This window comes from Fistularia commersonii, chromosome 4, assembly GCF_037954325.1.
Source record: "Fistularia commersonii isolate RoL2024-O1a breed Wild chromosome 4, RoL_Fcom_v1.0, whole genome shotgun sequence".
Classification (NCBI taxonomy): Eukaryota; Metazoa; Chordata; class Actinopteri; order Syngnathiformes; family Fistulariidae; genus Fistularia; species Fistularia commersonii.
In genome coordinates this window covers 8,518,326-8,544,810 of record NC_141287.1, presented here as the reverse complement: position 1 = coordinate 8,544,810, position 26,485 = coordinate 8,518,326, and the positions used below count along the sequence as shown (strand labels likewise).

Here is a 26,485-nt window from a genome sequence, read left to right as displayed (position 1 = left end):
AATTAGAGGCTGATTGAGCATTTCAGGGGAGGTCAGCTGTGAAATCTGGGCTCGGACACGGGGAGACGCGGCTGCGACGCGCCCGCTCCTTCCCCGTTATTTCTCATTCTTTCCAAACCTAAGTGGGGTCCGATGGAGAACACCGAGCCCGCCGCCAAGTTTCGAATTTTTTTTCTCCCCAAAAGAAATCACTGTAGTTATTATTGAACTTAAAGAAAAGACAGAAAAAGAATAAACGAGACAGTTTGTGCGCGTTTGTTTGTGCAGCCAGCAGACGGCGGTAACGACGCCTCTGCCCCCGTCCATCCCATTCCGTTGTGGAGAATCACAGACTCCCGCCATACAGCCTATAGCTTACACCTGACGGAGAGAGAGAGAGAGAGAGAGAGAGAGAGAGAGAGATGCGTCCATCAGTTGAGTTTGAAAAAGTTTGTTTGACGCTCTTACTCCACAGCAAACTTCCCTTCCAACCCAATAACCCTAAAGGACACATGTGTCAAATTATGATGGACTGTGGCTGCCACTTGCAGTGAGAACATTGAATTGAAAAAAGGAAAAAAAAGGAAAGGAAGTGTGTATAATTTGACCAGATTGTAATTTTATCTGGGAGACCCCCCCCTACCACCACCACCACCAACACATCCATGTATTTTTGAAGTGTTTCCCTGAAACGCGAAGTGTTCCGAATCTCCAGACTTTAGCCTCCCCCCTCTGGCAGCGGCGTCAGTTCCAACTCATCTTAGTTATTTTTATTTACTTGACGTCTCTGATATTTCAAATGCCTAGTACTATTTGTGGGATTGATCCCCCCCACCCGCCTCAACCCCTTTCTGCCACCTCCTCCTCCGGTATGTTCTTCCTCCACGGCCCTCCAGTCACCTGACTGAACGCCATGCAAATCATCCCCGAGCTGGCCTCTGATTGGCCGCCGCTGGCTCATTTAACCGCTGTCAGTTGCGCATCACATGGCCGCCGCTTTAACCAACTTCTGAACTCCGACAGAGAAAGTGGCTCAAATGCGCATTCTAGAGCAGCGGGCGTGAAACGACCCGGGCTGAGACGCCTTCAAGAATTGCTCGGAGAGCGTCTTGTATTCGTATTTTTTTTTTTTTTTTTTTTTTTCTTAGGAGGGGAGGGCGGGATATTTTCCCTTTATTCCCGGGTTGCGTCTTAATCCTGTAATCCCGTGTGCGCGGCTCGTCCCGTGCGCGCCTCTTGCATCCTGAAACAGACTTTTTTTTCCCCTCTTTCTTTCTTTCCATCTGGTGGCGTCGAAGTTTAAAAGCAGGTGAATGTATAGCATGATGATGGAAACTGACCTCCACTCCCCCGGTCCCCAAACGAACACGGGTACGGGGCAAACGGGACCCAACGGCGGCTCCAAAGCGAATCAGGAGCGGGTGAAGCGGCCGATGAACGCCTTCATGGTGTGGTCCCGGGGGCAGCGGAGGAAGATGGCGCAGGAAAACCCCAAAATGCACAACTCCGAGATCAGCAAGCGTCTCGGAGCCGAGTGGAAGGTGATGTCCGAGGCTGAGAAGCGTCCTTTCATCGACGAGGCGAAGCGGTTGCGCGCCATGCACATGAAGGAGCATCCGGATTACAAGTACCGGCCGCGGAGGAAGACCAAGACGCTGCTGAAAAAGGACAAATATTCTCTCGCCGGCGGACTGCTTTCTGGAGCCAGCGGGGGCGGAGGAGTCGGTCTTGGGGTCGGCATGAATTCGACCGGAGTCGGCCAGAGGCTGGAGAGCCCGGGGGGTCACGGAGGCTCCGCCGGCTCCGGCTACGCGCACATGAACGGCTGGGCGAACGGCGCGTACTCGGGCCAGGTGGCCGCTGCCGCCGCAGCCGCCGCGATGATGCAAGAAGCGCAGCTTGCCTTCGGCCAGCACCCGGGGAGCGGGGGGCACCACCACCACCACCACTCGCACCACCATCACTCGCACAACCCGCAGCCCATGCACCGCTACGACATGACCGCGCTGCAATACAGCCCCATCTCGAACTCCCAGGGGTACATGAACGCGTCTCCGTCCGGCTACGGCGGGATCAGCTACTCGCAGCACCAGGGCTCCGGAGTGTCCTCCTCGGCGGCTATGGGGACGTTGGGGTCCTTGGTAAAGTCGGAGCCGAGTGTAAGCCCACCCGTCAGCAGCACACACTCGCGGGGCCCCTGCCCCGGAGACTTGAGAGAGATGATAAGCATGTATTTACCGACCGGAGAACCGGGGGACCCGTCAATGCAAAGCAGACTCCACGCCTTGCCACAGCATTACCAGAGCGCCACGGCGGGGGTGAACGGGACGGTCCCACTCACACACATCTAGAACACACCTACACACACACACACACACACACGCACACACAGACGCACACACACACGCATACAATCACCGAAAACTGCAAGCAAAACACACATAACCAAATATTTACCTCTTTTCTAAATATCCCGGTCCCGAGAACTACCTGTATTTTGTACAGAATGTTTATGATATTGTAAATGAAGGGTAAATAGCAAAATTCATCTTTTTTCGTTTTTTTTCTCTCTATCTCTCTGTCGGATTAGCCAACAGTGGAATTATATTACGAATAAGAAGCTGAGATTATTGGTTATTGTGCAACATCTTTTATTCTCCATCACTCCACAGTCTTAGTTGAGGGTGAATCCAGGTTCACGTTGAGGTTATTTGGTTCAATTGCCCCATAATTTGGGGAGTGGGTTAGGTGGGTGGTTGGGTGGGTGGGTGGGTGGGGGTCTGTTATTGTAAGTTATTGAAATTGAGATAACGTGTCATATGAAAGTGCTTTAAAAAATATGGGAAAAATCACGTTCTTTAAAAAACGTTTGTGTTAATTTGCAGAGGCCTGTGTCTTAATTCTTGGAAATCATCTCTTTTTATTGTAACGCTCTAATTATTGTAAATTGTGAATACTTTTAATATTTCAAAGGAGGGCGGGGGTGGGGGTGGGAGTGGGGGGTGGGGGGGAACTGGGGTGGGAATGGGTCGGGGGGACTGCTGTTGTAATTTATGTGCTTTTCCGCAGCCGAAAAAGCCCTGATGTTGCAATGAAGAAGAACTGAATAAATTTCACAAGACGTTGCTTTGATTCTTAAGAAGACGGCCGAGGATTCTGTTTCCGCGCACGAGCGATTGGAGTTTGCGAGAGAGATAGAATAATAATACTAATTATAATAATTATTATATATTTTTTTTTACGTTTTGATACCAAATCCCGCGAGGTTTTGAAATGCCTCTCTTCTTCGCACGTAATTACGCGAAAAGATTGAAGTGTGGACGGAAGCTCAGAGGCGCTCAACTTTCTGTGCGTAATTCCAAATCATTTTATTGACTATCTGTAATCTATTTGTGACCGTACACGCGGCAGCGCGCACCCGTCACGCCGAAAAATTATTGCAGGCCTCTTTTCATGTAAACAACATTTATTACATTTCTGTGGCGCAGGATCGGGTGCTGTGAGATACAGAGAGGCCTCGGTGGCCAAACCACCTGTTAGTCCTGCTCTCACACACACGTTTTATTATCAGCCTCCTTGTCTTTGCGCTTGATTCCGTTCTGGGGAAAATATCATTTTCATCAAATACCGTTAGTTCCTGCTATGCATTGCTATTTTATTATTTGAGGAGGGAGGTTTTTTTTTTATTTGCATATGGATCTGAGCTCTCTCGCATGTCTTAATGTCTTGAGCGAGTCGCATCAGCTTTTAAAATGCAGACCTATTTTACGACAGCCACTTAAAGTCAGTGAAGTTACTATTAAACGTGACAATGTGGATAGTGTTAGTAAATTGCAATATTACATTTTTTTTCCTGTGTAATGACCCCACAGAGAGAGCAACGTTTCATTTTAAAATATTGTTGACAGAGGCACTGAATCATCGTGCTTCGACGGTATTTCCAAGCCTTTCCCCGCCAACTGAGAACCAGGCAGTAAGAATGATCAAGCAGTTACTGGTTACTCATTTTAAAAATAGTATAAAAGGAGATTTCAATCCAACCTCTCCTCCACTGTATTCCTGGTTTACTGTACCAGCGAACCCCTTTAACCAGTCTTTGTTCTGTTAAAAAAAAGGTATTGAACTTTGATAAATATCGATAAGCAGTTCCGAATATTTTATTTCATTCTGTAGTTTTCTGGTCATTGTGCCAAACGAGTGAATGGAGAGTGAATGACTCCCGAGCAAGGACAGATATTTGCACTGATGCTGATGGTCAGAGGTGGTGAAAATGGTTTGATGGCTGTTTGCTCTTTGTAATGTCATCGTTAAAAAAAATCTAGAGAGCGAATGGATCGTGAAAATCCGAAAATACACATTATGTTCAAGTTTGTTTCACATGCAAGCGTTGTTTGGTGGCTTAGTGAACGCGCGAAACAAAACCGGAAATAATTAAGACAATTCAACCTCATTCATGCAAACATCCGGGTTGAAACTTCCCAGCGACGGTGACAACTTGACTAATCAGAAAGTATTTGTTATTACGTACCAAAAATAGTCACGTAGAGAATAAACAAAAAGAACATTTTATTTTCAACCCTATTTGAATAGATTAGAAAAAAATGTCTGAAAGTGACGTCGTAATTTGACAGGTCGCGGCTGCTTTTGACATTTACACGTGTTTTATTACCTCATTTTGCCGACACGGCCTGTAAATCAATACACATGCAAATGAGCGGATTTTTTATATACTGAGGCGTTTAAAAAAAAAATCAATTAATCTAAAATACATCGTTAAAGGGCCTATTTCACACTGATGAAGACTCGCCTGGTATGTCAATTAAACCTTTTAGGCCTCGGAGGAGCGTGGAAGGTCTGGCTGCGCGTTAATAAGAAATCGCTGAAAAAAAAAATTGAAAAGCAGTTGAAATGCCAGAGGAAAGAAAACGGCATCTACGGAGGCATCTCGGTGCGCGTAGGACGCGGGCACGCGTTTGTTCTCCGTCTTATCTGTTGATGTGAAGAGATGCGGATTAAAGTGTGGCAAAAGCCCGGAAAGGCGGAGCGCGTCACGGCGCATCGGTGGGCTAAAAAGAGGGGCGTTCTGGCAAATTTAACCCGAATAAATTACACCTTGAGGTGGAGAAGAGGGGGAGGGGGTAAGTGTAGGGTGCACCGTGGAAGAGCTGTGGCGTGCGTGAAGAAGTGCACGTGTGTGTGTGTGTGTGTGTGTGTATGTGTGCGTGCGGGCGCTCGTCCGTGTTTAACTGACCGTCCAATAAATCTCTCCCCTGCGCGACACTCTTATCTTGTAGCCACCGATATATTCCGGCGCGCTCCCGGCTGCTGGTAAAGCCCCGATCCCTTGCACTCCCTGTCCTAAATGGGGATAATTAGCGTCACTTTATCACGCCTCTGCATATTTTCCCTGCACCTCCCCCCCATTCTCCCTCCCCCTTTCCTAAAAAAAAATTACCAAGCAGCCTGCTCTCGTCGCCCGCTCTGTCACAGAAGATTATGGAGACAGATTGCACAGAGCGAATGTGCCGAGCGAGATTAGCGCGGAATAGAGAAAGCAACTGGGCCAATGAATTCCTCGGAAGGGCCTTATCGTGCAATTACACGTTGACATGTTTAACAATCTTGCTGCCTCTTAATCCTGCAGCGCTGTTCCATCTACCCACTGCCGGCGCGCCGCACGCCGGCGTACAGACCTAATGCACCGAAACGCAGCACAAATGTGGGCTACAGAAAAGTTGCGGAGAAATCGCTTTATATTTTCCAAACTTTGCCCAAAGTATTCACCAAAATCTTTTTTTTTTTTCTTTCATTTTTTTTTTTTTTTTGTGAATCAGATTCTCCTCCCTGTCAAAACAGATGACGTTTATTAACAGAGTAGCCGCTTCCGGTCGCTTCCGGTTAGGCCACACACACACACACGCACACACACACACACACACACACACACACACATACACACCATCCCCACGCCGACACACTCAAAACTCGTGACCATCATTCTGGCCCACCGCGAACCCCAACATCATCACCCCCACCTCCGCCCGGTGAATCGAGGCCTGCGTGGGAGTGATTGTGGAGCGCTACTGTAGGAATTTGGCACCGGTCGCGGTTTGGAGAGCAGCCCCCACGCTGAGCCCCATTCAGCGGCTGGTTGCGATGTGAGGTTGGGGAAGTTTCAGTCAGCCGTACAACTCAAAGGCTCCCACAAAGGCGATTACAAGCCCCAGCGAGTTCTTGTGGGGACCCGGGGAACGGCGCAGGTGCGAGGGGGGACCGGGGTACCCCGACGGAGGAGTGATAAACCCGGGACAACGTTTGGACCACACAAAACCAGGCGCGCCGCAGGAGCCGTCCAATTGTTGTCGAGGAAGGATGAGGAAGAGTAAGTTTGAGGAAGATTGATGTTTGGGCGGCAGGGGTGCAGCAGGAGTGTTCTGTTGTCACTCAGGGAGTGAAAAGAAAGGAACACTCCCGGCCGGTCACCCTCCCTCTACCCCCCACCCCCACCCCCACACTAGCCCCCCCCACCTCAAAGAATTTATCATCTTCTTATGGGCTGATAGATCATGCAGATGTTTTATCTCCCCCCTAGATGACATTTACATGATGCAACATGATTCCTGAAATTAATTTTAAATCAAATATCACTTTTTGTATTTTAGTTAAAAAAAAAAGGTTAAAATCAAATTGTTTTCAAAGAGGGTTAAAACTTCATTTTCTACCTTCATCTCCCGATATCTTCTAAACACATTTTATCAGTTTATTCATTGTATGATTAATAACAATCCAACCGGTATTATGTTTTCATGATCATCCAGGAATAGGGATGTTTAGGAGACTTCAAATTCATTTTTGTTCAGGGTTTTTGGGCCCTTTAATGGATGGAGCCATTGAGCTGTCATGTCTGGATAGATAATGCTGTAGAGCAATATAATTATGTTACTCTGAAACATCAGCCTTGAAAATTTTCAGAAAAAAGTTTTTTCCTGGCCTGCACTTCCCTCAAATCTTCCAACAAGGACACGGATTTGTGTTCTTAGTGCTGCTGTATGATACACAAGTGGGTTCTGAGGCAAATCTGTTGACCCCAATATCTGAATCGAAATAAAGTTGCAGGATACATTGTAAAATATTGAAAACCATTAAGTCCTTATCATTACGGACACGTGTAATTTCAAGCAGTAGTAATTTGCTAATGTTAATCATTAGTGCCATGAACATTAAAGTTAACTCATTAATGTAAATTAGTCTTTTGACATCTATTTTTTTTCATTTTTTTTTCAATCTTGGTATTTGTCTTAGTTGGAATATCAATTGGGTATGATCCCAATTTTAAACTTTAATTGTTCCCTATATTGTACATCATATATATATTTTGGGTGGAAGTGGGACTTACTCTGACTCACCTTTTTTAAACTCTGAATAATCATTTTGTTCTGGTTGAGGTCTTTTGCTGTTTGGTGTCTGGACTTGTGGAATTTGGTTGATTGGACTTGTGCAGTATATAATAAATAACTGATATCAGTATACACATAATCAAGTTTGAATTAAATGGTCAGTTTTGTCAATTAAAGTTTCAGCCAATGAAATGACACCATTCAGCGAACATGACTGTTGTCCTACTCTTGATCTTGGAATACATCAACAAAACACTCAAAACACATTAAAGCACTTTTGCAGTAATAAAATAGAAAAGGCTGATTTGAACTACACATTAACGTTTGAGAAATTATCAGAAAATCAACAATATGTATTAATGAGAACACAAAGAGAGAAAATAGAAAAAGCTGATTTGAACTACATATTAATGTTTGAGAAATGATCGAAAAATCAACAATATGTAGTAATGAGAACCCAATTTTCTAAAAAACAAAATGACATTTCAAAAAAAGGATCAATACTGACTTATCTTGATCATTAAAAATGGTGGGATTTTTACTAAAGAAATGTTTTTGTGATCTGCAGTGGTAAATCCTGAGTGAATGACAGCTCCCTATCCACACTCTGAGTTTTCAATTCATAACAGTACACTGGGATTTGAAGGGATCCCTTTGAGGAGTGTGACAATGCTGGAATTGTGTGGATGAGGTAAAATTGATGAGAGTCGATGTGGTTGTAGCCACGGATTCAGCCAGCTTTTGCTGCACATTGTTTAACACAAGCAAAGCCTGGCTCATTTCACAGGCTCCTTCGTGCCCAGGCAACATTTGCCAGTGTGTCAGCTGAGTGCTCGAAGCGTCCCAGATTAGATCAGGATGAGCCTACCTGCCGTGCTTCAGGTTCATGATTTAGCTCCTCCTCAGCCACATTAGGTCCATGAAGTAGCTTCTTGATGCTTCAGCCTTTGGCCTGTTCAGTCGCTTGTTACCCCGACATAAGTTCCGCTGCTGTCTGGTCCAGCAGCGGAACTATTTCTCCACCCTTTTTTTTTCTTGTCCCCGAATCCTTCCTTCTCATCCACTCTGCTAGGTTGGCCAAATTATCTTGTGAACTGGGATGGATCCTCCCAGTTTCCCAATGTTTATCTGGCTTGTTGTGTTCACGCCAACTTGAAGTGTTACGTTTTTGTGCCTGCATGATCACTTGCCACTTTGGTTGCTTTCAGTTTGTACTTTTAAAATTGGACTTTGTGTATTTGGATTTGGAGTGGTTTTGTCTGATTTCTATGTTTGAACCTCCAAATCTTCAGAGGAACCCTTGTTATCAATTTTCTGTTTCAAATTGTTTAAGAAACATGACCTGCCAGATGGAAATTGTGCATTTGTGTGCCCTCCCTGCACACTTTTGGCCGACAACTGCGATACTTTGCTAGGGTTATGTGGTGAGTTTGCATGACTGTGGTACTTCCCTAATGCTGTCTTACTTTATCACCGAGTGCAGCACAGTAAGGTGGGAAGGTCATTGTTTGACAGCAAACAGCACCTCATGGGGCAAAATCTAAAATCCTCAGGACCCAAATAAAATCTCTACTTCAGTTTTGTTGAACAATATAAACACTTTCAGTCACATCAACTCATTTACTTTCAAAATGACTTGCTTTGTGAAATGAATTTGCCTATGTATAAGTATGGAAACAAATTTCTTTCTCCCTGAACGGTGAGATGAATAGTACATTTTATCTGCCAATGATTTTCATTTCTCTTGTTCCACATCGGATAGGCGGGTTTATTGTAGGAAGGCTCTCTGGCAGTAAACTTGTCTCAACTGGTGCAATATTTTATTTTTTTTAAACGGGTTATGAAGCTCCTTACATTACAGCTTGCGACTTTTTATGTATTCATTAGTCAGAGTTAAGCTATACTTTAATTGTCCAATACAGAAAGCAAGGGAGGAGAGGCAGGAGGCAAAGGCAGATATACCATATGTATCATGTCCTATCCTGAAGGTTTTTGGGAGTGGAACCAGACAGTAAAACCGGGCAGAGTGGCTGTCTTTCACTTCATCCAGGCAGCTAAATGCTAACCTTTTGTTTTTCTCCTTTCAATGAAACTTCTCTATCTGTTTGTGCCATTCACCAGCATGTTTAAATCCCTGGTCTGTCATGGAAATCTTGATTTTACCGTTCTTTGAGTTGAAAGAGACGAGTTTTTGACACCGCAATAACTCGTCGATCTTCCTGGATCTGACCTTCCCTGCAACTCACTTTTAGTTTTTACTGGGCTGAACCTGCTTTTCGGTGTCTTGATCAACAGCTGAGTGATTCAAACAGAGATTACATCTCGTAACAATTATATTCAGATTCAAACCAGTTGGACAGAACTTTTTTATGATTTTTCAATCAGGACATTTACAAAGTGTTGCTCCAATGTTTTCGCTCACTATTTTTGTTTAAATTTGGTGCAAGCTGTCATTATAACTGTCCCCCATCCATTCCACAATGTCTGATGAATTTTACTCTTGAGCTTTGGTAGCTGGGTCTGGACTAATAGCACAATAGTGCTCTTAGCGGTGATTTTTGCTTCCGGCAGTCATAATGGTAGTTATAGCTTGCTTTACTGCCCTTCATTAGTGAGGAGATCACTGTTTTTGGCCAAGGTGGTTGTGCCTCTCAGCCTTCTCTCACTATGCACAGGTACTGGTAGATCTTATTCTTGATTTGAAATAAGGCTTTTCTTTTTAGAGTTTACTTAGTAAAGAGAACATGCAAAGTACGGCTTTTAATGTAAAGTGCCATGACACATATTTCGTGATTAGGCGCTAGATAAATCAAATCTGTCTTGACTTGACCAAGTAAAGGCGGAAAGATGCAATCCAGGGGCAGAAAAACGTAGAATATAAAGAAAGGTTCTATTCGGTATTGGTTTGTCCATAGTTATCCTAATTGCATATGTTAAAATCAGGGTATTTGTGCAAATTATACATTGAATGTGAAAATAGCTGGTTTCTCAAGACAGCACAGGACCGGATGAATGTCACAGTGACTGGTAGACATTCATTTGACTGGGTGCCAGCATCCACTCCTTTTTCTTAGGGAGCAACTGCTAACAATGTGTCACGGCCAATATGAGTAAAGTAACTTCATTGTAATGAGTAATGATTCAGTCTGGCAGCTACATACAGTATTGAGTGCTTTTTCTGTAAATACTCTGAAGAATCAGAAAAAAAAAATCTATAACTTGTGTCCTACTTCTTGGTGAAATAGCCAGAATGATTATGTTGGTCGGTCTTTGGTATGATAGTAAGTAAAATTCAGTACGAAACAAAATGTATATATCAGTTTAATATTGAAACAACACATATTCAAATATGAATATGGCCCAAGTAAAACTCCAATTATTCGACTATAACATCTGCAGACTGATTTACTATTTTATAATTTTTACCTTATTCTTATCAAAGTCTATAAAGTCACAATTTTCTTGATCAGGTTTTACAGTTTCGGTAGAAACGTTTTCTTGCAAGTTTGTAGTGAAGTTATCGAATGCAGCTTGCTATCTGCAGAAAATTATCGATTAATTCTTCAACATTGGTATTTGCAAATTTAGTCATTTTTTTGTAATGACTGGAAGTACAAAACTTTGTAACGCTAATGAGCTTACACTCATTACTCAGCCTTGCAGGTCCCGAAGGATGAGTAAAGGATGATATAGTGGCAACACCTTCCATCTCTCCGTAAAGAAATATTATGGGGACGTGCCAAATCATACGGGAGTGAGCCCTACTGAAGTCTTCTCCAGAGATGTGGTAAAGGGGAACCTAATTTATATGGAATTTGAGTTTACGTGATTAGGTCTTGTTTGAATATGTCATACAAATGTAAGCGCATTATTAATCATTTAGCAAGCATGAAGACACGGGGCTTGAACTATTTATCAAACACCAAGTCTTGTGTGAATTAAAAACTTGCAATTAGCAGAACCAGGGATATATTTTGAATACAAACAATAAAAGTAAAAGAAAAAGGATATTTTTATTGAAGCCTAAGAGGTTAAGTTGTTCCTCTGTTTGATATGAAAATCCTCTATTTTCGTATCAAACACATTCATGATAACATCAATCATCTGATGCCAATCGAGTTACATGAACAGGTCAAATGGTGATTTAAAATATCCTCGCCAAATCTCTCGGTTTGTGAAGGGGATGACCTTTGCCCACTATTTACAATTAATTTCTTTCAGTGGGTGGTGCCAGTAGGATGCACTTTCTGGAACACTGAACAGACTCACTGATCAGATCAACAGTGAAAATGATAAAGTCATAAAGACACAGTCTTCCTTCAAGAGGCTCCCTCTTTTCAAAGAATATGTACCAGTACTTACTTTATCTGACCATTGGCATTGTTTTTGTTCGGCTCAAGCACATTTCCCACTTGGAGAAATGTGAGGATATCTCTCAGAAATAACAAAAATGTCTTGCATTAATGAACTGACATCTAATCATTATTTAGTTGCCACAGTTATTATGTCCCGGCAAAGTAAAAGGACACATCTTGATATAGAAGGCAACCCAGCCGCCATGCTACTATATGAAGTATTAATGTTTTGGGGTGGTGTGTTTGGTCCATATTGTGGCTGGTGGAGACAATGCTTCTGAGCAGATTCTACAGCAGGGAACTGCTATTCATTTCATGTTTCCAGCCAAGATACTATTCTAAGGTTCAGGATGCTAAGGGTGTGGTTATAGAAAACCTCAAAACATGACCTCTCCCTTAGCATAGTGAGGCCTTTAAAGAATGGTTTATGCAAAAAAGAAAATTCAGTCATTGTCCGTTCTTTCCTATGACCAAAACAGTGTGGGAGTTTTGCAAGAAAAAAGTGTTGCAGCTTTCTTCTAAACAACTGAGTGAAATGGGAACCAATTTTCAAATATGTTATGCAACTGATAACAGGTTTTTCATAAAACGATTATTTGTCTGGCAAATCCAACCCCCCAAAACTCAAGATGCGCAGTTGTATTTACAACAAGTTTGTTTTTTAACTACAAAGTTCACCACAGTTACCGAACTTGATGTCATATTTATGAACTCACCTGTGTGTTTGAGAAAGAGAACCCAAGTGCACAAGCTCACAATCCCACCAAATAATAGTAGGCGTATAACCTTGCGAGCTTATAGGGATCATGATAAATAAATGGTCACAATTCCCTTAAGTTGCACATATGGCCTGAATTGGGTTCAGCCAACCCTCCTTCAGCATGGAACAGATACCCATGCTGTTCATCTGAACAGAAACGTAACCCTGTGTGTCCAATCTCAGAGTCGAAATGAAAAAATATAATATCTGTCTACATTTCCACATTCAGCAGCTAAAAAGCTATTGGATCTACATTTGTATTTCACAATCACGGTTGAAATTATCTGAGTAGTTTGTCACATGTATATGGTTATTTGCACTTTGCAATAAACTGCTGAACAGTTTTTTTTCTAATACACTGACATATACAGGAGTTTAGTGTTTGCCACACAGATTTACTAGCACAGCCGGGTCACCCTGCTCTTTAAACACATCAAAACTTGCTCACTGAAACTTATCGCCTTCTCTAATTCAATAATTCTTTCAATAAATCAGGCCACACAACTCACCTGTCATTGTCCTCCCTTGTTGGGGCACCTGCACACACACGCACACACACACACACACGCACGGACATACACAAACTCTGGCACACAGAGGAGCCCACCAGATGCTGTAAAGGATTTCTCCACCTTTGTGGCAAGGTGATAATTCTCTGAGCAGTGTGATGGGGTTAATGAGGGGTCAAAAAGTTCAGATAAGAAAACAGCAGTTTTATGGTGCACCCTGCACCACACTGATAGCCAGTTGAACCAAATGACCTTAGACCTCTGCCGGGTCAGATGATCAGCACACTTGGTCATTTAGATAGGTTAGACTGAAACATGTAAAGGATGTGTTAGTCACAGATAAATTGTCTGAATGGGTGTAATCCTACTAATTTGTTTCCAAAGCCATTAGATGGTTTGTCACGTATCAGCTTTTCCAAGGTCTAGAATACGTTTCTTTTATTTTTTTTAATTGAATTGATAATCTAAAAGCCATTAGTTATTCAGCTGCATGGTGTACTGTGTTTTTGTGTGTAGGACCACCACTTTTTCGTGTAATAGATCATATAGACAATGAGATGTGGAATGAGTTTTGTATAACATAATGAATGTCTCTACCATTAGGTCTTAGATCCCCTCTTATGGAACACTGACTTTTTCAGTCCCTAAAAAAATCATCAACATCCTCTCTTGTCTCTGTCTTCTAGCAAATTGCTCATCATGACTGTCAGCATCAGGCGTGGACGATTTTGGGGCCACCAATAGAACCATCTCCTCTGCGGCCGTTATTGTGAGGAACACTAGAAGCTCGGTGCTTTGGACCAAAATACCATCAGTGAGAGTCCCAGCCCCGAATTCTATCTATTCAGCCCTGCCCCTATGATGCTACTTAATTACACAACACCCCTCTTTATTGCTGAATGTTTTGTATTAGAGTTGAGTGCCTCATTTTAGAGCATGTGGAGATTTTGGGTTGTTTTTTTTTTTTTTTTTTTAATGTGTTTTACCTGAGGATTGAAAAACAACACAGACTCCTGGCACGGCCCTATTATTCACCCATCTCAGCTAAAGCACACATAGACAATAAAAAGAAAAAGCAAAAAAACGGCAGTGTCTGCAAGAGCTCCCCCCTTTCTCTTTCACTGGAGCCAGATTCAATTGCTTAATACTCTTAGTCCCTCTGTTGGCATCTTTTCCAAGAACCCGCTGTATTTTTCACATTTGTAAAATCCATCAAGATGCCTGTAATGAATATATCTTCAGACTTGACTGTGTTCATTGAGCCGTTTGACCAGCCGATGGGAAACATGTACAGATCTGGTGCTAAGACCGGAAGCATCAGTTGGGGAATTATCAGCTGTCTCCATTTTTGGAGGCTTAGCTCCATGGGAATCGGGGGAAAGGGAAAATTACGGCAGTTCTGTGATGAATTAATTGTTCAAATATGCTCTTGGCTGATGTTGTCCCCTTTCCTGTGCATGAACATAGATGTCATCTATAGTTGTACACTTTCACAAAGTTCAAAGTAATCTGTTTTCATAGACCGTGACTTTTCCCAGGAGACAGGCATATTGCTTTTTTTTTATGCTAATTTCATGGTCTGATTTTCTGTTGTATTCACTGCTGATGACAAAAAAGAGAGAATACATGTAAAATAAAATATCTTGTGTCGTTAAAGCCCAATATACAAGATTGTGCTTTGATTCTTTTATCAAAGTTTGTGTGGTAAATCTATGCTTAAGAGTGAAAGGTAACAAAAACTTTTAGCATTTTATTTCAAGGACTGAATGTGCCCTCAATTATTGTACTATTGCCCCTAAGTAAATGAGTTTTAGTTGAGAGCGAGAGAGGTTGAGAGGTGATCTGTACTGATGTGTGACAACCACAAATCACAAATAACCGATGGCATAATTGCTATGAGCAATTTAACCTTGCCTTATTGTTGTATTTTTTTTTCTCCACAGAACATCAAACTTGGGCCCATAATAACATAAGCTGTGCTTTCTGTGATGATTTATGCTTGCCTAACACTCGCAGCCTCTTGGTCTGTCAGTGGCTCTTTCAGGTACGTGCTCCCGTCTCCTGCGAACACGGGAGAGACGCACAAGTCCAGCTGAGGCTCAGGCTCCAACTCTGACCCAGACAGAACGAGCCCAGGGACAAGATAATGAGCATCTCAGGTGAATACATGCAGTGACCAGGTTTAAACATTACTGGAACTATATTGCATAAACATACGGTCCCACTTTGCGTACACATTCAGATGCGCACACATATATACACACGTGCACTCTAGAGAGATCCTTGGTTATCACACCCCTCCAGATTGTTCTGAACTACTTATGGAAAACACACACATCTCAAGATGTGGCCACTCTTGCCAATATGAGCCCAGTGTTAAGAACAGTTGTTGTTGTTGTCGTTGTGTGTTTTTTTTTAGCATCTCTAAATTCCTAGCGTTGCTAAGGTGCTTTGGGAGGGGATTAACAGAGGCTGGCGCCGATGAGCAAGCGTTGCAGATTTCCAACCAGCAGGAAAAAGACAAAGAAATACGGAGAAAAAAGGACGAAAAACAGCAGAGGGTTAGGCAGCAGGGAAATGGCAAGAACAGCTTGTGAAAATATGATGACTTGAGAGAGGTAGGGAGGTAGAAATCAATGAAAGCAGAGGAAAAGAAAGTGGTACTAAATAATTATCGCAAGGAGGAGGCCTCAACTTTCACGCAGACAATGCAGTAGTGACTCTCTGTGAAGCATTACACTCCCCCTTCCTTTCTTCTGCTTTTCCTTCCAATCTACCAACTTTTTCTTCACTCTTATCTCCATCTCCTGGCTCCCTTTTCATCTTCTTTCTCCTCAGCAGATCTTACTTTATTCCCCTGAGGGCGACAGTTCTGAATCCAGACTATTGTCTCTCTTTTCTGTGTCACAACTTCAAACAGTGCCGGTGTTCAGGTCATGCTGATGTGCCCGGAGCATCGGTGACTGTGCCCGTCTCAGGTGTACATCTCCCAGCGTGTCCTTGATGACACGCTCTCCCTTTCTCCCATCTTGCCGCTTTTAATTAGCGTGGTGAGGAGCGCGGGCAGCATAGACAGCTGAGCCTCTTTTACCAATTATTTGCTTGCTTGTCGGTAAGCTACTTCCATTAGCGCAAATCCATGTGTTTAATAGCTCTTATGTTGAAAAAAAAAAAAAGTGAGATGTGGAATAAGAGGACAAACTTTGAGGAAATCTTTGTACACATGGTTCGGGATGAAACCATAATGCATTTCTTCAAGTGAAATTCCTGTCAGCTGAAGAAGTAGCAGCACAGAGAGGTAGGTCAGCAGCATGCTTTTCTTTGAATCCTCTCCTCAGGGTTGGCTTCTCAGGTAAAGTGTAACTGGATGCGGTCTGTTTGTGGAATACAAGGCACTTGACCAAGGGCCAGCACTGCTCCTCTACCCCCTCCCGTCCACTCCCTCCCCTATCCTTCCCCTACCTGGGTCAAATTACCCCCCCCCCTTTTCTTGAGTTGTGGAAGGTAGTGTGTTTTGCAGCAGTCTGTATGGATGCTGAAGAGCATGTGTCTTCATCTTTGTTTCCTACCCAGACAGGTGGTTCTGTCATGTTGCTGGCCTCCTGTAACTGTCCCTTTGCTAATTTGACTAGGTTGACTGAAGCACACGGACGACTCTCTTTCAACTTCGAATCTTCTGAAGTACTCATCTGATCAGGCCAGAGCTGCGCTTCACGGCTGCTGGGGTCACACAACCCAATCCTGAGGTCAAACAGCTAATACAGACCCCTGTGTCCTACAGCTCTTTCAGTGCCAAGGGTATGAGGAAGGTGGGGCATAGAAGGGGGAAGTCTGCATAGGAGAAAGAGAGGCTCGGTAGCGAGTGCACTCCAGCCGTACACCATTACATTTAGCTTTTTGAGACGAGGCAGAGAGTGCAGTATCTTGGTCACACCCTTCCCTGCCCTCAGGCAGCTGAGCCCATGGGACCTGAGCTGAGTCAGTATGGATTTATGTATCAGCCAACTGCCTTACACACGGGAACTGTAACAACTCCCTGTATAACTACTTGTCACCAAAAGGATAGCGATGGCAGTGCAGCAAAATTAAATCGCCCTACTCGATGGTAAAAAAAAAAAAAAAAAAATCCTTTAAATTGCAGACATAGACTGAGCTGCAGTTTGGAGACATTTTCTTTTGGCTCAACCTTGTGACCGCTGAACAGAAGCACGCTTCGCGTTTGGTGTAATTGACAGAAGACACACGCTCCCTTGCCCTCAAAGTGTACGATACTTAAACAACGATAATGTGATATTAGTTGCAGACTCATTAATCACAAATACACTGGCTTCTCAGACAGAGTAGGAAATTCATCAAGAAACTGGGCATTAATTGCATGCATGAGCAGCAGTGGTTACACCTGTAACAATGCCATTTGATTTAAACATGTTGCTCCAGACTGTGCTAATTATGCCACCCAGGGCCACATAAAACAGGCTCTCGGCTTCGACTGAAACAATAATGCACTAACTATGAAGCAATTTTATTTCAAGTAGTCAAAGAGTGTTGTGATACACCTTCCGCTGGGGTTAGTGGGTGTTGCGGCAATTACCAGGTGAGGTATTCCTTTCCTGCTTGGTTGCTGGATTGGCCACTTTTGCTTTTCAAAGTTCTGGCGAAATCAAATCAATCAGGGAAATTTTAGTCGTTATTTGCCTTTTTACGATAACTGCAATATCCAATTAAAACTGGTGGAAAAGAAAACCTAGAATGATTTTGGTAGAAAAATGTATGGTATATGTGAAGTGATTTGGTTATATAATGTGTGTTAGGAATAGATAATGAAACAGATGAAAGCACTTAGTGGAGTAAATCTTGCATGTGTGCTAACACTGCCCTCTTTTGAATGCCATGTGGTGTATCCAATGACCTGAAAATGCAGAAACACAAGAAAATAACATTCAGAAACCTAATCTAAGTGACATAAGAGATGAATGAGATGAGGTAGTTGGCACTTTATTACCAGCAACTGCTGAAAAACACATTCATACTGTAACTGGAATTTCACCACCGTTATGTTCTGTGTATCACTAAATATTGTTCAAAGTGTAAATAAGCACAGTGTTTAATATAAATTTTGATCGCTTTATGTCACTAATATTTGTTTTTGATTGTTTCATGCAGACCCATGACTGAGGCATTGATCAAAAGTGATCTTGAGTATGAATCATTTTGATATTTGATAAATTTGGAGGTATAGTTACAGTTTAAATAAGTGCCAGTTTGTGCAAGTATTTTATACTTTCATTTAATTCGCAACCATCAGTCCTCAAAAACGGCAATATCTCAGGCTACAGCTTTCTCAGTGGGCGTCATAGTATCAATAATTATAATGACACCTTTCATTAATAAAACATCTACGCTAGTTAAGTATTCACGTTGCACTTTATCAAAAATACAGACGAGGGAGACAAATGAGACAAGAGACAGGCCTTGAATAACAGAGTCAAAGGTTGAGAAGGCCAAGTATTTCACAATCTATCGTATTTTCCCTTCAACAGATCTAATGATTAAAGTTATAAATGAACACACGTTCAAGAAATAATTCAAGTAGCCATTAGACTGTGTCATTTTGGTCTCCTTTTAAAATGATCTCATACAATATATAACTTACAATCCGCGGCAGCCAGGAAAAATTAGATCCAAAGCAGTGTATTTAAAAACCCCTTGTAGAGAATGAGTCATCGTATGTGAAAAAATCTCAGGAGACAAATTGTAAAAATTGTGGTGTCTTTTTTTTTTTATTTTTTTTTTAATAAACAACATTCAGCAGCATTATGACAATAATTATGATGACAGTAGCTTCAGAGATATGTGTGTGTAGATCCTGAGTTGAAAATTTGAGTCTCACACTATAGCGACTCTCCTTGCAGCAGATTGGATGCCTTCATGTTTTTCCCCACTCCTGTTTTCTGTTCAGCCTCTTAGCGGCATCGTAAGATTTCTTCTGTCTCTGATCAGCCTCACTCGTTGCCTTGCTCTTGAGTTTAGTTTTTGCCCAGACTGCAGCCCCATCCAACATCTCCATCCTCTGACCCCCTCAGTCTGATAGGCAGCTCTGATAAACTCATATCACACATGACGGGGAAACCGAAGACCTGGACTAATTAGCGGGAGGGATGAGAAAGATGGAGAGAGAGGGAGAAAGGAGGTAGAGAAGATTGAAAATCAAAACCAGGAAGACTTTATTAACAGAGCTGGTGACCCCTGCTTATTTATTCATGGGATCACTAAAGAGAACTTTGGAACAGCATGTCCTGCCAAGTTGTGTCTGTTTGCCCCTGCTAGGTTGCTAAGCATCATGAAGTATCCTCTTTTTCTTTCTGTTTTCTTTCTTTCTTGCTTGCTTTCTCCATCCCTCTCACTTTCCCCTCTCTCCCTTTCGGCCTCACGAACAAACATATATGCACTTGACACCTTCCTGAGTACTTACCTGTCCAGGTATTCCAGTAATCCACGCCAGGCCCTGTCAGGTGGAAGAAAGTCTATCCCAGGGCAGCGACGAGGGGGAGGAGAGGGAGTAGCGGTAAGTCTAGCCGATGGCGAGGTGGAGGAGGGAGGGCGAGGACAAGAGACAGGGGGCAGGTAAAGGGGATCGTGTTCAGGCTCCTGGGGAAAGGAGGCTTGGCGTGGCACCACACTGCCCACCCAACATCAACACTCTCAGGTTCCCTGGCTCAGATGGGCCAGATAATCACCCTCCCTCCACAGGGACCATCTGGAGGCAGGGAGGGGAGGTGACAGACATATTTCACTTCCGTAAAGCATAAATCTACTCATTTGTTATTCGAAACAAAATAAACAAAATTGTTGTATTCGGTGTCAGATATGGTGATTCATGGCACACAGGATCACATCAGACAATCCACAGCCAAAGAAAACCCTTCTCGAACGGCAATGGTTTTTCTGTTTGACAGACACTTCTATCAGAGGGAGATCACTGGGGAGACACAGTGATTATGATCTGAGTGTGGTAACCTTGACCCACCCTCTCCACACACACATACACACACACACACACACACACACACACACACACACACACACACACACACATACACACACACACACACACACACACATACACACATACACATACACATACACACACACACACACACACACACACATACATATACACACACACACACACACACACATACACATACACATACACTGCTCTCCATTGCAAATCCCATAATTGTCAGCCAGGACAGGAACAGGACCCACATGCATGTACAAAACACAAGCACCCCAATTCCATCTAACATTACTCTGTCATGTCTCCAGCACCATGTGATGAGCTGCACACATGGCTGGTTCCTTTATCGCATTTCATCGCATGTCGTGTTTTCAGAACATTACTTTTCCACATACTATATTTATGATTGGTTAAGTTGTAAAACACATCAGGGATATAGAAAAATTGTATTCAGAGAAATGTTGACTTTTTTTTCATGAAATCTCTATCTCTTCAAAATCAATCACCAATTAAAATTGACAAAATATTTCTTATTTGTTGAATACTGTTTCAGCAAGGGTTAAAAGGCAGAATCCATTCATGTAATGGCTTTTCACACGTGTTTGTATTCTTTCTATGTACACATTCACTCCATCCATCTGTTTGTGGTCCAACCCCTGTCAAATTTTAGAATCCATTGTGGCCCGATTGTCAAAAAGTTTGCCCTCCCTTGTCTTAGATGAATAGCAGACAGCAACTTCTTAATGTGTGTGCAGTCACCCAAATAGAAAAATAAAAGCATCAACATATGCATTGTTTAAATAAAGTTAATACAATGATCTTCCAGCTCAAACTTTGACAGAGAAAGAAATTTATTCCAGATGTAAAGTATTGACAGAATTCTAAATATCTGCATTTGAACATGGACATTCAATTTGTTTGAAGTGACATTAAAAAGAACATTAAATTCATTAAATGATTAAAAGATTAAACCTGCAGAAAACCCTTGATTTGATAATCGATCAATAACTCTCAGACTCAATGCAATATATAAAAACCAGTAGAACTGAAAAGAAATTCAAAAAGAAACCCCACATGTACACATTATCATATGCACTGCGTGTTGTGTGTGTGTGTGTGTGTGTGTGTGTGTGTGTGTGTGTGTGTGTGTGTGTGTGTGTGTGCCTCTACAAATTTACTGTAAGAATTCCTAGTTACAAATAAAGAGCCGAGCCAAGGCTTGACAGGGTGTTTCCATCTGTTTAGATACACGGGATTCTCAGGTTTCTCCTTTTATCTTGGGTTATGTTTTTGATGTGCCTTGTCTGTTGGTCAGAGAGATAATGGAAAATTACAGGGATTTATAAGAAAAACTTGATGGAGGCACTTACACTGGGCAAGGAATATCCCCTTGGAATCACTATAGAGATACACAATATAGATTTCTCTGATAAAGACCTTTGAATGACAAAGTATTTACAGGCTTGAAATATGTTAAATAATTGGAAATTCAAGTCAAATTTAAGTTAAAAAAATTAATAAGTATATATATATTCTTAAATTATTTATATGAACGATGGATATGGTATTTTAAATATTTTGATTAATTGATAAATAACAGAAAACTAGACAGATAAAGCAGTCTTTGATTTTCCAGAGATTGTTGTATTTACACAGCGTTTTCAAAATGCCATTAGGACTTATATATAAAACTATGGTGCAAATGTCAACCTAGGCTAATGGATAGCACTATTTAACAATATACTGAAGGACCTCTGACTTGATAGTAGAGGTGCAGGAGGTTTTAGTAGAGGTCATATCAAACAATATGAAACCATATCTTACAGTCAAACTTTTGTTTGATCATTGTCACCACTTTTGCATTTGTTGCAAATTAATAAAGTTAATTTTAGTAAGAGATAGATAGATAGATAGATAGATAGATAGATAGATAGATAGATAGATAGATAGATAGATAGATAGATAGATAGATAGATAGATAGATAGATAGATAGATAGATAGATAGATTTGGAAAATTTGATATGTATCAAATGTTACACGATCACCTAAAACATGTAGGCCATGCCGCTGGGCAGAGGTTGACGTCATGTTGAGAGCCACGTCTGAATCCTCTTAAACCGGAAGCTGCTTTTTAAAAGTCTCAAGGTTTACTTGATCACCTTCAGAAAGTCCAGGATCTCAAAATGCCATGAGAACGATGCACATGCTGACTCTGGAAGATGAAATGAAGAATTTGTTCTCTGACTTAATGGGGACAGCAGGACACTTGGTAAGAGATCTTTGCATGGCATGTACTACTTTGTGTTGCTCCTGTCAGGTGTACACACAAAAATACACACTTTGGGACTCACTTTGAGAAAAGAGTGGAAAAGCTCACACTGCAGGGTACCACATTTTTCTGACTGGTCGCAGTGGTGTAACTACAGTACACATCCATCTTTTCAGCATTAGCACGATAGATGTATTTTCAAGCTGCCATTAGGGCTCAAGCTGATGCTGTGCAAGATTTGTGTATGCTAATGGGCCCTCTCACACCTGCAGCTTCCAATTACCCCCGAGGAATGGAGCCAAGACTCTGTTAGCAGCCACCAGCAATAATATGAGTAATGGCAAAATTGCACAAGTCTTTTGTAAAAAATTGAAAAAAATGGAGGAAATCACACAAGAGTGGTCTTGAGAAGGCATGGCACATGAGCCATGAAAAGGGAGGAGATGCAAAGGAGGGGAGAAAGCGAAGTAGGAGAACAATGCAAGGGCTCCTCAAATTTGTTTTTAAAATTCTCTCACATCTCCACTCTGTGTACTAATTTTTTCACATTGGAACAATATTTGCAACAATCTGCCTTCAAACAGTGGCAACTTTAGCACTTGATGTTATTGTCACATCGGAATTCAACAAGTCTACGAGAGTTGAAATATGAAACAGAGAACCTTTCACTTAGCTTCATCTATATCCTGCCTCCCTTGAACAATCTCGGTACCCATACCATCCTTGTGTATGACTGTCGCTTGTTAGAGACAAGATAAATAAGCCACCTATCATTCCCTTTCCCCTACTGTGTCTCCCCCCTGAACCCAAAGCATGCTATGCTGATGAGATATTTGTTATGACCAGAGACACAGAGAGACAGACACACACACATACAGAGAGAGAGAGAGAGAGAGAGGGAGATGATACTTGATAGGCCTATTTTCTGGGAATTGAGCTGCTGGTAATGTGTCTGTGTGTGCCAGACGGGGGAGGGGGAAGGGAGAGGAGGGGGTTAGGGGTCCTTGTGGCTGCTGGCCTCGATAACAGGGGGCGTAAAATCAATCACCTGCTTTGACAGCCATGTGAGTTGCCCCGCCTCATCATTTCCATTCTCCTCCCTTCTGTTTCTTGACAACCTCTGTCTGTCACTCAGCAGATGATGTAGACAATGTGCACGCTGGAAACTGTAAAGGACAAACACACATGATGTTGCCGGTATAGGCATTGCAATACACATACACTCACACACAGGTAGGCAATAGGCAGGAAGCACCTGGTAAAGCCCTGGCAGGATTAGTAAGTTGTAGGAGTTAGGGAACACATGTTCAGGTCGCTGCTTCTGTGACGGCACTATGTTAGTGCTCTATACACTGTTCTTCTTATTATACTCATCTCTCTGTTTCTTCTTTCTCTTCCATTCCATCCACCCCCCGTCCTTTTTATCCCCCTCTCCACGTGTGTATGTGTGTGTGTGTGTGTGTGTATGTGTGTGTGTATACGTGAATATGTTTAAGGGGTGAGGAGGGGGGCACCAAATCTACAGAGAGGACTTGGCAGTTACTCTTCTCCCTCTCGCTTCATTGCTTCGGTCCTCCCCGAATCCTATTTCACGGTGCCAAGCATCCGCTCCCTGGGATCTCCACAGCTCCCATCTCCAGACGCAGGTTTAAGCCTCTCTCTTGGCACCCGGACTGGGCATGGAGAGAGAAGGCATGCTATGCACATGAACATCACCAGAGACACAAACACACCTATTATCTTTGCTCAGAGAGGGACCACTATCCTGCAGCTTATTCTCACAATCATACTCATGCACGATGTAGGTACATAAGTAACCTCTGACATGAGTCAAGAGGTCATACATAAATCCACAAGCCGGTCATGTTAAAAGACAGACATTTATTCCTTGACAAATCACTCAAGAAATCCCTCACACTCCCCCCAAAAAATTAATTCATTTTAGTACAATCAACAGCTAAATACAGCTGTTTAAGCAATTATCGTTATTATTATTAGTGGTAGTAGCAGTGGTAGTATTGGTATTTGTATTATTATTATCATCATCATCATTAATCCCCATATAAACCACTGTGGGCTTAATTGTCACATCCTCTTAATTTGTCCTTTTGTGATTTGTGATTCAGTGTCAACTTGTGCATGCAAACGAACTTCAATTGTAACTAATCAAAGTAATTAGTTAGCAGCCAAATTACCTGAGTCTTGGAGGAAACGTGATAATGTTACGTTTTTTGACGTAAGCAATGTGACTCCCCTTTATGGCAACTAGATGGCAGCATTGATCTGAGTTTACAGCATCTTTTCTTGCGTTCCTTTTTTTCTGTTTCGTTCTGTTTCTGTTTAACCATCATGTAACCTCTTGGATTTCCTCACTGCTTAACAAAATGCTAAGACTAGTTATCAAACTCACCATCAGGATTTACAGTGCAATTACATGAAATATACTGTGACTGGCAATGTTTCAAATTACAAATACAGAATGACAAACAAATGCATGTCCCCTGTTGGGTGTATTAACTGTGGTGTGATTCGATGTATCCACAGAGACAATTCCACCCAGAAATTGATTAATTTCTAAAAAAAAAATACCTCCCCTCCTTGAAAAAAACACCCTTTAGCTGCAATAGACACTAAAATGAATCGCAAATAAAGTATGTGTATCGGACAGGATCCACTGAATATGCTGATAGCTGGCAAGTCGGCTGATCATGAAACAACAACAACCTCCTTAAGGATCACAAATAATCCTCGGCTCAATGGGGCCTTTTACATTTGAGACAACTAGCATTCTTATGGTGGGCAATCACAATCTAAAAAAAAGTCATTTCTGGTGTTTAACAATTCATGGAGTGAGGTTGCTATTTGTAAGGAATGATCACATCTGTATGCAAGGATGTTCTTATAACAGGCTCTCTGAGCAGAAATACACCGATGAACCTGCTTCTTGTTTACCAAAGTCAACAATGAGTGTAGTGCTCACAGAGGGCTCTGCTTTATTTAGGTATATGCACTGTGTAATCAAAACTCTAACTTAACAAAGGATCATATAAAAGCCACTGATAGTGGTAATTGAATATGCATGGCCCATATTTAAAGCACGCTTGAAAATTTTTTGTTTATTTAGGACCCTGGGATAAAGATGGGTGTGATGTTTTAGACTGCCAAACTGTATCCTGTATAACAAATAATGAAAAGATTATGAAAACAATGGCTTGCAGATTTTTGCCCAATTTTGTTTAATACAAGTGTTTAGAAAATGGATGACCTAAGCGGTCTTATCTCGTATAAAGTATCAGAAGCTATTTGATTAGTGCAGCAATCTGAAATAGCAGATTGTTGCCAAATGATGACACAAAGAAACATTATATGGACAGGGTTTCTCTGCTTGTCCTCAAAAAAGACAAAAGAAAGGAAGAAATGGGGGGAAAAAAAGGACTTTACTGCCAGCAGGCTGAGTACAAACATGATTTCATGAAATGACGGCTAATGGACTCAGGAGAAAGAAAATCTGATTTTCTGTTTGGAATGTAATCAAAACTTTGGATCCAAACAATACGAAATGCCAAAAGATGGAACTTCACTTTTCAAGATTCAACAGCTATTATTCCGAAGTCAATATTCAGTCTAGACCACACGCAAATAGTCCATGAGATGGTTTGAAAGTCATTTTTAACATTTAAGGAGTAACTAAGTAATCAGCATTATTGTATGCCCTCCTTCTGAAATGATTATACATGCATTGTGGTATTCTAATAAATCCTTTACTATGTCAGAAATGGGTAATAAGGGTCATTTGTGAAGTTCCTGTAAGCGCTAAAATATGATCATGAAAAAATAAAACATATTCATATTACTTGCACAGCCTATCAAGACAATGGTGTTGCTTTTGTTCGTTGTGGCAGCCTCATTATTCAACTCCATAAAGTGCCCTGAGGCCTTGAGGGAGATAAACAACAGCATCAGGCCTTACTAGGTCAGAGCTGGAAGTATAAGGCCCCTATGCATTATTAATAGTGTCTGCGCTAATTGAATGAAACGTCTGGAACAGGCATGACAGCCAGTCATCCTGCTCCCAGTGGAGCGGGGAACCCCTTGATGAAGATGGAGCAATACTATTTAAGGATTCATATTCTGTGACTGGTCCTAAAACAACATAAAATTCAGGCTGGATGCCCTATTTCTTTAGTCTTTCTT

The 26,485-nt window shown here is 42.0% G+C and overlaps 1 protein-coding gene across 2 annotated transcripts; it reads left to right on the top strand.

Annotated features, from left to right (window-relative positions):
- The first annotated feature begins 518 nt into the window (after window positions 1-518).
- On the top strand, window positions 519-17,244 carry LOC147234561 (transcription factor Sox-1a). Of its 2 annotated transcripts, XM_086145096.1 has the most exons (2): window positions 519-2,138; window positions 13,687-17,244. In XM_086145096.1, exons 1-2 carry the CDS (start codon window positions 1,293-1,295, stop codon window positions 13,771-13,773), a joined length of 933 nt encoding a protein of 310 aa, XP_086001222.1. In that variant the 5' UTR covers window positions 519-1,292; the 3' UTR covers window positions 13,774-17,244. The 2 variants fall into 2 exon arrangements, with proteins under 2 accessions (XP_086001222.1, XP_086001221.1); XM_086145095.1 differs by lacking the exon at window positions 13,687-17,244 and having other exon boundaries at window positions 519-2,699.
- Window positions 17,245-26,485: the final 9,241 nt, after the last annotated feature.

Excerpts from the sequence above, each read along its gene's own strand:
- LOC147234561 (XM_086145095.1), top strand. The coding sequence starts at position 1,293 with ATGTATAGCATGATGATGGAAACTGACCTCCACTCCCCCGGTCCCCAA.